We start from the raw sequence: 11,932 nt of genomic DNA, 5'->3' as shown, positions 1-11,932 counted from the left end.
GATTTCTTAGGAGGACATATCCTGATGACCCTATATGATAGGTTGATTGATCTAGAGAAAGATGATCCAGAAGCGTATAATTCTGTAATCCGTGCATTACCACAGTATAATGTGTTGGAAATATGCCCTAGAGGCAATAATAAATAGGTTATTATTATATTTCCTTGTTCATGATAATCGTTTATTATCCATGCTAGAATTGTATTGATAGGAAACTCAGATACATGTGTGGATACATAGACAACACCATGTCCCTAGTAAGCCTCTAGTTGACTAGCTCGTTGATCAATAGATGGTTACGGTTTCCTGACCATGGACATTGGATGTCGTTGATAACGGGATCACATCATTAGGAGAATGATGTGATGGACAAGACCCAATCCTAAGCCTAGCACAAGATCGTGTAGTTCGTTTGCTCAGAGCTTTTCTAATGTCAAGTATCATTTCCTTAGACCATGAGATTGTGCAACTCCCGGATACCGTAGGAATGCTTTGGGTGTACCAAACGTCACAACGTAACTGGGTGACTATAAAGGTGCACTACAGGTATCTCCGAAAGTGTCTGTTGGGTTGGCACGAATCGAGACTGGGATTTGTCACTCCGTGTAAACGGAGAGGTATCTCTGGGCCCACTCGGTAGGACATCATCATAGTGTGCACAATGTGACCAAGAAGTTGATCACGGGATGATGTGAGTTACGGAACGAGTAAAGAGCTTGCCGGTAACGAGATTGAACAAGGTATCGGGATACCGACGATCGAATCTCGGGCAAGTAACATACCGATGGACAAAGGGAATTGAATACGGGATTGATTGAATCCTCGACATCGTGGTTCATCCGATGAGATCATCGTGGAACATGTGGGAGCCAACATGGGTATCCAGATCCCGCTGTTGGTTATTGGCCGGAGAACGTCTCGGTCATGTCTGCATGGTTCGCGAACCCTTAGGGTCTACACACTTAAGGTTCGGTGACGCTAGGGTTGTAGAGATATTAGTATGCGGTAACCCGAAAGTTGTTCGGAGTCCCGGATGAGATCCCGGACGTCACGAGGAGTTCCGGAATGGTCCGGAGGTAAAGATTTATATATGGGAAGTCTTATTTTGGTCGCCGGAAAAGTTTCGCACTTTATCGGTATTGTACCGGGAGTGCCGAAAGGGGTCCGGGGGTCCACCAAGGGGGTCCACCAGCCCCGGGGGGCCACATGGGCTGTAGGGGGTGCGCCTTGGCCTATATGGGCCAAGGGCACCAGCCCCAAGAGGCCCATGCGCCAAGAGATAAGAAAAACGGAGAGTCCTAAAGGGGGAAGGCACCTCCGAGGTGCCTTGGGGAGGAAGGACTCCTCCCTGACCGCACCCTTCCTTGGAGGAAGGGCCAAGGCTGCGCCCCCCTCTCCCTTGGCCCTATATATAGTGGGGGGGGGGGAGGGCAGCAATAACCTAGCCCCTGGCGCCTCCCTCTCCCTCCCGTGACACATCTCCCTCCCGTTAGTGCTTGGCGAAGCCCTACCGGGATCCCCGCTACTTCCACCACCACGCCGGTCGTGCTGCTGGATCTCCATCAACCTCTCCTCCCCCCTTGCTGGATCAAGAAGGAGGAGACGTCGCTGCTCCGTACGTGTGTTGAACGCGGAGGTGCCGTCCGTTCGGCGCTAGGATCATCGGTGATTTGGATCACGACGAGTACGACTCCATCAACCCCGTTCTCTTGAACGCTTCCGCTCGCGATCTACAAGGGTATGTAGATGCACTCCTTCCCTCTCGTTGCTAGTAAACTCCATAGATTGATCTTGGTGATGCATAGAAAATTTTGAATTTCTGCTACGTTCCCCAACATAATGGATGGCAGATAAAGACCAAATTTCTAAGGAACTAATTTCTGGAGCAGACTTTCTCCTACGAAGATAAAACAGGGAAGAGAACCATCTACAAAGATAATGTGAGGGGATTGCTTCACCTCCTTAGAAATTGCAAGATGCATGCAACCATTTCTGTTGAGTTGTTCAGCCGCATCATTGGTCAGTACTTCAGGCGAATTGCCTCGGATTTTCAAAGAGCGATGCACAAGGTTGGATACCTTCAGAAATTGAATCTCCATTATATACTTAACTAAGGTATACACTCAACCTGCAGTGCATAGTATGGCACAAAGTCTCAGGGATATTGAGAAAACTGAATTGCTTGCTAGCATATAGTTTTGTCTAGAAAAACATGTAACTGTTCATAACTGTTTACTTGTATGTTACTCTCCAATACTCACTGCAGATACTTTAGGTTACCGTGCAGAAAACTTGATAAGTAATTGAACTTGTTAATGACACTGGATTAAGAAAACAATGTTAGTTACAACTGATATAATGCATGTATAGTTTATTGTTAAGGACACTAGATTGTATGGCATAACTTGATTTAATATGGTGGTCCATTTTCACAATTCCTAGTTCTCAACTCAAATAGTCTTTTTACTGAATGCTTTTTTACTACAGTGTTTCTTTTTAACGCACTTACTTTTGAGTATTTTGAAAGCCAAACATTCATGTATTAAATTCTGAAGATTCAGTATTCTGCAGACTGTATTGTTATTCACCTTGGTGGTATGTTTTACCACTTTGTGCATCTTATAAGCTAATATCCCCTGCAGGCTTTACATAGAGCAATATTACATAAATGAAATGCAGTCCGATGGCATTCCAGAAATGCAAAGGTCTAACCTTGTTTCCTGCATAATACAGGTATCTTGGCCCATTCGTTTCATGATTCTTTTAGTTACATTGTAAATAGATAAGTAGATATCATATACTTACCATAACTCGCAGTTATCAACATATTATTTTCTTAGTACGCAGTGTTTCAAACAGAATGGTTTTTGCTGAATGTTATAATCACCCTACCTTTTGGTGCCTATGCCGTACTGAATCTAGAAGCAATTATAGTTTATGTTTGTTGTGGAACTACCTTATTTTTCTTGTTTTTAGGCAGAGCCAGACATAATATAGTGATCGGATTCTTCACTCAATGGTGCCTTCTCATTTTTGGTTAAGTGTTTAAAACTTTGTCGTCATTGGTTTCTACTTTTGTTCATTGTTCATGGTGAAATGAAGCATGGAATTAACTGGATCGTAGTGCTGAAAGACGGGCATATCCTGGGAAAGCCTACTTGTTGTTCATGACTAGTTTTGACCATTCTTTTGCTCATCTTTTTTTGGTTGGCATGGAGTGAACTGTGAATGCTGTGACGACATGTCGTTATATCTTGTGGTTGCTGGTTTATAGGCTGTAGTATGGCCAGATGAACAATGTCGAAACTTGCAAAGAACGACTTTTAGAACTTTTCATGCTTCTGCTGTTGAGATGTCGATGATTCCTCCCTGCCTTGTTGTTATATTGTTCATCTCCATGTTTTATACACTTGTTCTCAAACACTATTGTCTGTGTCCTATTCTTTCTTCTGCACTCACCTGAGTATTTCTCTTGGTGATGTTTTTGTTTGCAGATTTCTTGAAGCTATCCGGTGAAAGTGTTCAAAGATGTTTAGTGACTATTCTAACGCTGTCTTAGCAGCAGAAAAGAGACCGAAGTTGAAGCCATAAAGTATAAAGGCGTTCCTAAAGGGCTGGTGACTGCTGACTTTTTTGGAAAGCTGTATGAAAATCTTGATCATACTGTTTAAGTCACATAGGCATTGGATCAATCACCGAAATGTGACAATTTTAATAGAACACAATGCTTATTCTTGCTGGCCTTTTAGCTGTAATTATTATTATCCTTGATATTATGAGGTTTTGTGTGACTCGACTTGTAAAATTGTTGAGGTGGGTTTAATTACTTCATAATTTTCCTAATTATTTTTGTATTTCATTTCCTATTTTTTGTTGAATTGCCCAAATTATTATCTATCTCTTTGCAGTAATTTGTGTCATTCCTGATTTTTTTCAAGGAAAATATGGGAATTTTATTTTCTGTGCAATTGATATGACAATCCTTTGGAAAAACAGTATTAGTATCAATATGTTGTATTTCCAGAAAAAAATATCTTCCTTCCAACGTAATTTCCTTCATGGCATTCTTTTGGCCATGATCTCCCCTATTTCCCCTTGTTGTCCAAATTGTGGTGGGGTTATCTCCCCCGACCCCCATGGTGGGAGGGGATCCCAGGCTAATGGAATTCCCCCCTCATTGGCTTAGAACCCTGGGATATCTTCCCCTAGAAACCAAATGAGCCCTCAATGTATCAACTTCCCAGAGGGGAAAATGACCTACGAAAGAAATACAAAGTTGAGTTACCTTGGGCTTAAACTTTGTACAAGTTTTTGCCTTGTGTTCAACGTTATGTTCACTGAACAGGTTTTGAGCTGTGAGTTGCACTTGGAAATTTTGAATATGAGTGCAGAAGAATGAGGCTGTAACTGGATTCCACGGGAAGCACAGCTCCATAAACTTCATGACAAGAAAATATTCTTTCCCAAACATCTCCACGGGAAGCACAGCTCCATAAGCTCAATTTAAGTCCTTCGAGTTACTGGTTTCCAATCTGTAATGTTAAAGATAATAAATAGAAGCTGGGCATGCTATTAGAGCTTCAACCACTTGGAAGTTGGAAAAACATCTGAAACAGAGTCTGTCAAATAGAATAACACCTGTTTAAGGCTAGTTGTGCGCAAGGCATTTTCTTTGGTGAGATTACATGGGTTAGGACTTAGGATCCGGCGCATACAGTCTGCCCTTCTGTTGTTCTTGCATCAACTAGCAGCTCTTGCAACATCACAAATTTGGTACAGAGAAAGACAGGGTCAACTGTCCATGTCCATTTTACTTCAAGATCGGAGCTTGTCGTCATGGCGATCGCTGCTCCCGCATCCATAACAGGTCAAGCATGAACATGTATCACATCAGCGCCCTGAAATGATTACCCCCGGGGTTGGTGCTCAAGGCCAGCCGATAGATCCCCGCAAGATGCAGGAGAGCATTCTGAAGATTTTTATGTGGATATCTTCGAGGAACTGATCAAGTTTGGTGAGATTGAGACCCATCGTCTGTGACAACCTTTCTGACACATGATAAGCAATGTGTATCTCCAGCTGAGAGAGGAAGATCAGGCAGCAGCAGCAGCTCATACGGCCCTTCAGGGGCGCTTTTACTCTGGTCCCCTAATGGAGATAATTTGGCTAACGTAGGACAGTGAACGATGGTTCATGCTTATTCTGTAGTGACACTGAAAAGCTATGCACAGGCGAGGAAAAAAATGCCCCAGAGCGATCAGATCCGCGACCGGCAAACTATAACCAATGACCATATCTGCATCGACTATCTCATGACACCACAGGGACGACGAGGTTCTTCAACAGGAACGCCTTGAGGAAGGGAGCGACACTCAAGTGTCACCTTCACCGGATCCAGCCACCCAAGGCTAGAATCTAGGCTTTCACCCTGAAGAATCAGTTCGAGCATTCCGAACAATGCCTTCAACAAGGTAACGACATAAAAACATCGCCATTGTCAGGTATACCCAATTCGGGTCAGACCTAGGCTTTCACCCCGGAGCTCAAGACCGGGTGCTCGAGTAGCATCATCATTGAAGTCATTCATGGTTGTCGCCACCACTTTTTTCATGATTCCAGCAGCTACATGTGATGTGATCGTCGCCGCCGCACAACCATCCCTCTGCATCAAAGACTTCGTCCATAGATTGCATCTCGCTGCCGAAGTCAACCATCGGATCCACAGAGATAAAACTCACAGAAAGATCTTTCGATGGCGACCACAATCAACGAGGCAAGCAGCCAGGACCATGGGTTGCATCTATTCCGCAGCCTTCATCTGCACGCATGTGCATAGCACAGCGGCCGTCTGTATGCAGCATCCATGCACCATCCCCGCATGCTTGTCTTGATTGTACTCCTAGCCATGGACATCAACTAGATCGGAAGACCGGAATCACCGGCTAGCAACCAGATCGGGAGGCACCGAGCCATGGACATGATCCAGATCAGAAGACCAACGACCACCAGCAAACTGCCACATCGGGAGGCCGGCAATCACCAGCGCGAACTGTTAGATCGGGAGGCCGGCAATCACCAGCGCGAACTGTTAGATCGGGAGGCTGGCAGCGAACAACGGCGACGGCGTCGGCCAGATCAGAAGGCGACCACCAGGGAACAATAGAAAAAAAGGCTAAAGATGCCCCGCCGCCGCCGCCGTCTGTCTGGCGGCCGGCTTCCTCCGGCGGCGGCGAGGTGAATGGGGCTGTGAAGGAGGCCCTCCGAAGCTGGCTGCGGCGCCGCCTAGAGAGTCGCTCGAAGCGACCCAGGAGGCTGAGATGCGTTTTTCCTGGATCGTTTTTCGTCTGGAGCTGCTCGCGTGGTCTCAGAAGTGATAATGAGATATAGATTTGAATTGTTAATCCTCACTTGCTTGAAAATCTATTTTGTCTCGACTGATTTCAGCGGACTTGTGGAAGAAACAATGTTTCTTCAGCACTAGCATATATGCCTGCTTGTGAATTATTACTACTTTTTACAAAGGATGTGATGCACCAATCGTTGTTTAAGACGGTGTGTACGCGATTGAAGCATGTGGCTATCAATGTTTTTTGGATAATTAGATTTATGCTCCTAGTTGTGTCCCACTCATCTGTTTTGCCCCTAATTCTCAAAAGTCACCGGTTCTGTCCAAGTCACTTTGATCCTCTTATGCTTTTGCCCTTTGATCGTTTGACCGTCAGTTTAAAAACTTCATAACTAATTCATACAAAATCAAAAAAATGCAAATAAGATACCAAAATGTTCAGAAAAATATCACCTATATGTCAGTGTCATTTGCATTCATTAAAAAATGTTGGAAAGTGCACATCCGAGTTTTAGCTCTTTTGATACCACCATGAATAGTAAACTCTAAAAAAAATCAAAAAAATTCAGAAAAAATATGGTGGCAAAGAACTACAAGTGTTCTAAGTGCTTGCCAAGTTTCATTAGGGAACGACATTCGTGGAAGTCGTGGCAAAAAATAATCTATTTTGGAGTGCTGATTGTTTTTTTTGCCGCAGCACCCACGAATGTTATTCCCTAATGAAACTTGGCAGGCACTTAAAACATTTGTCATTCTTTGCCACCAAATTATTTTTGAATTTTTTTGAACTTTTTTAGATTTTACTATTAATGGTGGTAGCATAAGAGCTAAAACTCGGATGGACACTTTCCAACATTTTTTCATGAATGCAAATGACACTGACATATAGGTGATGTTTTTCTGGACATTTTGGTATCTTATTTGCATTTTTCTGATTTAGTATAAATTAGTTATGAAGTTTTCAAACTGACGGTCAAACGGTCAAAGGGCAAAAGCATAAGAGGAGCAAAGTGATTTGGACAGAACCGGTGACTTTTGAGAATTAGGGGTAAAACAGACAAGTGGGACACAATTAGGGGCATAAATCTAATTATCCCTTTTCTTAATATGGATGGCAGCATAACCTACATATTGATCCACCATCTCCTTCGACATAGGCACGGTATCGGTCTATAGGACTTTATTGTTGCCAATTTGTCGATTTTCATTTCATGTCCGACTTTTGGATTTGGCTGTGTGCATCTTAATTATGCAGAGGTCGGGTGTTACTCACATAATGCATTGTATTTGCCTGATGCTACATTTTAAGATAATAAAAGAGCCCTTTTATCAAGAAAAAAATATATCTTGCTAGTATATTCTAAAACGTGCGAGTGTAAGCAATATCTTGTGAGAGGTTTAGAGAGTACACACATGTCAAGAACTACATGTAGTTGAATAAAGAACTTTAGGGGAAGGTGCCAACAACCGGTTTTTCCTCCAATCATTTTGTCATCTCCGTATTCGTTGAATTAGTTACTTACTAGTGTTTTAGCATGACTTGGAGGAGCTCGCCCCGTGCGCGGGGACTGGCACGGGCGACTGGGTGCTCGCCAAATGGCTGCACCTAGCACAGGAGGGCAACACGATACATGCGTCTAAGCGTGACGTGATGCATCGTTTTCTCACCCTTTTTTTTTGCTTTGTGATTTGTTCACTGTTTAGGTGTTGTATTACTAAAAAATGCACTATAACTAGAACTATCAACCCAATCCGCAATATTTTCTTTGCAGTTCTTTTGTCTTGAGTGACTTATATTGTGGTTCCTACCATGCTATAATAGCCAAAATATTTTGCATGTACGAACTATCAACCAAATTCGCCATGTGTGGAACTATAATTGTAGGTGTTTTTAACCACTTGACTTGCTGGAAAGAACTTACGTGACAAGTAGGGGACGCATCAGAATTTGTAAAGTCATGTTGAGTAGAATAAACGACAAAAATACATTATGACAATGTCCTTGGAATGGTACATATTAAAAAAAAAGTGCAATTGTACATCGGCATTATGAGCATTATGCCAAGCAGGAGATGCTGCACACTGGTGGGTGCAGAGGGAAGCATATATTATCGGTCCTTATGGTCACCTTGTGGTAGGAGGTACATCATATGGATGCCACTATTTCCCTCGTAAACCTGCTCTACCATCGAAACGTTTCTTCGGCCTTAGCTGAAGAAGAAGAAAAAATATGTTATGAGGTAGGACGTTATTGGCAACAAAAACTCGTACTAGTAGCTAATATGAAGAGAGAGAAATACATACGTCATTGGTGTGGCCGCACTTCTTCTTGCGGCAGTTGGTAGCCCCCGGAGGAAGACGTCCATAGCACCTGTATATGAAAACTTAATTAGGACGGAGAGATGAAAAAATCAAGCACCTATAGGCGTGTCTGTGTACGTAGTATGTATGTATATATGTACGTACTTGCGGCAGATCATCTTGTTCTCGTTGTAGCGGAGCGCAAGCGCTAGGAGGCTGGGGCTGATGTGATTGGGGTAGCAGCTTCGATGCCGGAGGCCGCCGCGGAGGCCGAGCACGTGGTGCAGCGTCGACTCCTTGCCGATGCCGTAGTCGGCCAGCGTCCGGCCGTCCTCCTCGTCTAGCTGCTTCCCGGCGAAGACGAGCGACGGCAGCTGGTGCGGGTCCTGGGAGGCGGCGCCGGCGATCCCTTGCTTGTCCTGGATCCGAGCTTTGACGGTGTCGACGGTGTCGGTGCCCTTGACCTCGAGCGTGAGAGTGTGCCCGGTGATTGTCTTGACGAAGATCTGCATCGTCGCGGTCGTGGGTGGCGTTCGTTGCCGTGGGCAGCGCCGCGGAAGTAGGAAGTATATAGCGATCGATCGGGGGAACCGGCCGGCCGGAAAACGCGATCGCTACGAAACCGAGTGGCCCACGGTAACGTGATCGTCGCGGATACAGTTTTGGAGAGAAATTGTCAAATTTGGAAAGGATGGCGCGAGGACGTCCTCTCCCCCGGCCTGGCGTGGACGACCTTGCCGTGGTCCGCGTCGTGGAGGGTGGTATCTGCTCGTGCTGCCGCACGGGCAAGCTCTATATATATATATATATGATAATATGAAGCCATGCATGCTCTCCTACCTTGCCAAGGCCTCCTACGCGGGTCTCTCACACTCCATCGGCGGCAACTTCGCCGGCACATGCATCATCGCGATCACACAGCAGTGCAACGACTTCTTGTTCCTCGGGACGCGCGGCGGGGATGAGTTGTGGTTCGACGACTCCATGGCCGTCTACTGCCTACAGGGGCAAATTTTCGTGTTTTGACCCTTTTCTAAAAATTATTCGAGATCTGACCCCGGTTTGTAAAAATTCCGAAATCTGACCCTTTTGTTACAGCCAGAGTCAATGGCGGTAGGGTAGCACAACATACCGCCAGGGTCTCTGGCGGTAGGACTTACCAGCACCGTCACATCCGTTTAATGTAAAAAAGATCCTACCGCCATGGCCCTTTGGCGGTAGGCAGTTATAGCCTACCGTGAGAAGCAGTAACACGCGCTAGGCAAGCCGATGGTTTGATAAATTAATAGATGCATGCATGCATGCATGTTGCGGGCTACCAGCAGTAGTAGGTGCTAGACCACATACTTTCCGCTCTCTCACTCCACACATGATGTGATTTCTCATGAATATGCATGCACACTGAGAGAGCACCGCATGGGATACTATCATTGACCATCAGTTAAAAATCAAATGGCCCAGAGTCCATGCATCATGTTGCGCTGCCTACCGCCATGGTCTTTGGCGGTAGGGTTGCATAGCCTACCGCCAAAGACCTTGGCGGTAGGGTATTTTTCACATTAAGTAAGTGTGACGACGCAGTTAAGTCCTACCGCCATGGCCCGTGACGGTAGGCAGTTATACCCTACCGCCAAGGCCGATGGCGGTAGGAAAAAGGGTCAGATCCCGAAATTTTTATGAACTGAGGTCAGATCTCGAATAACTTTCAGAAAAGGGTCAAAACACAAAAATTTACCCCTCCAGGGCATGCACATGGCGAACTGCTCATACAACAACCAACTGGCGCGCCTCCCTGATGGCACGCTGCCCCGCCCCTTCAAGACCCTTCCCTTTCATCATGAGACCGTTCTGAAGATGTGGAATCCCCGAAGAAGATTTTTTATCGGAGCCGGGAGCTACTGGTGAACTGCCCACCAATGAAGTGCTGCCAGCTAACTTTGTGTGGGCTAACATTCAATGCTATAGTGTTGTATTGGGCTGGTATCTATTTCATTGAGTCAAATCAATGTCAGCTCAACAGTACTATTAGCTTTTATGCCTAGCCATGTATGCATGCTCTCAGACCACTTCACACAGGAAAATCAAGCATTCTATTTATCTTGGGAGATATTAATTCATTGGTATCTTTTGAATAAAAATTTCATTTCGAAATCTTTTTACATATTTGAATTCCTGAATACGTGATCTGTAAAATAATATCAAATTTGAATACATTTCAAACGAGTTTAAAATTCTTACAACATATTTCACTAATTTCTAATAAACATATTTCACTCCTTTCTTAAAAATGATTTTACTTGTTTATTTCACTCATTTCAAAGTACATGTTTCAGTCAATTCAAAACACATATTTCAAATAACTGGTTTCACTCATTTCAAATCAAAGACAGTGATCACTCAATCGAGAAAGTAAAACTTGTTATTTAAAAAATGTGAAACTAGTTAATTAAAAAATGTGAAGCTAGTTATTTAAAAAAAATGAAGGAGTGAAATCTAGTTTTGAAATTAGTGACATTATTTTCTGAATGATAATTTTCTGATCTAAGTGAAACCAGTTGTCTAAAATAAGTGAAACCAAAATTTTGAAATAAGTGAAACCAACTTCCGCAAATTTTCAAAAACTTATTTCACTCCTTGGAAAAAACATATTTTACTCATTTTGGAAACTGATTTCACTCATTTCAAAACATTGATTTCACCCACTTTAAAAATAATCAGTCAATTCAGAAAATGATTTCAGTCGTTTCAAAAATTACTTAACTAATTTGAAAAGGGACGGATTTCACTCTATTCACGAACATAATTTTACTCATTTCAGAATTTTATTTCACTTGATTCAAAATATAGATTTCTCTCATTTCAAAAAAAATATTCGACTCATTATAAAATATAGAGTTGTATGAAATAAAAAAATGGTTTCATATATTTTTCAACTATATCAGTTTCGTATATTTACAAAAGGCTATTTCACACAGTGAAACGCATAGTGAAATTTGAATGAATATAAAATATATCTAACATTGGTCTTATTCTAAAGGTCTTGCCATCAGGATTACAAATATATTAAGAAAATCAAGAACGAGGTTGTAGTTTAAAAGATATGAACAGTTGAAATTTGTCAAACAACAAATCAGAGGATGGATTTGTTGAGATAGAGAGAAGAAAGAATGAATGCACATGCATGGGACATAGTCATAGCTTTCTATGACACGAACTCACAAGAGGACACACAGTTGTCTGTCAGATGTATTTGCTTTTGCTCTCACATATATGAACTGTATCTAT

At 43.2% G+C, this 11,932-nt stretch overlaps 1 protein-coding gene across 1 annotated transcript; it reads right to left on the bottom strand.

Annotated features, from left to right (window-relative positions):
- Window positions 1–8,375: 8,375 nt before the first annotated feature.
- On the bottom strand, window positions 8,376–9,307 carry LOC123051447 (ubiquitin-60S ribosomal protein L40). Its single transcript, XM_044474310.1, has 3 exons — window positions 8,813–9,307; window positions 8,651–8,717; window positions 8,376–8,557 (listed from the first exon to the last, which is right to left on the bottom strand). The coding sequence occupies exons 1-3, from the start codon at window positions 9,157–9,159 to the stop codon at window positions 8,507–8,509; spliced, it is 465 nt and encodes a 154-aa protein (XP_044330245.1). The 5' UTR covers window positions 9,160–9,307; the 3' UTR covers window positions 8,376–8,506.
- Between the last annotated feature and the right edge of the window lie 2,625 nt (window positions 9,308–11,932).

This window comes from Triticum aestivum, chromosome 2D (assembly GCF_018294505.1).
Source record: "Triticum aestivum cultivar Chinese Spring chromosome 2D, IWGSC CS RefSeq v2.1, whole genome shotgun sequence".
Taxonomy (NCBI): Eukaryota; Viridiplantae; Streptophyta; class Magnoliopsida; order Poales; family Poaceae; genus Triticum; species Triticum aestivum.
The sequence above is the reverse complement of the archived record's forward strand: the minus strand, read 5'-3'. Positions and strand labels throughout refer to the sequence as shown.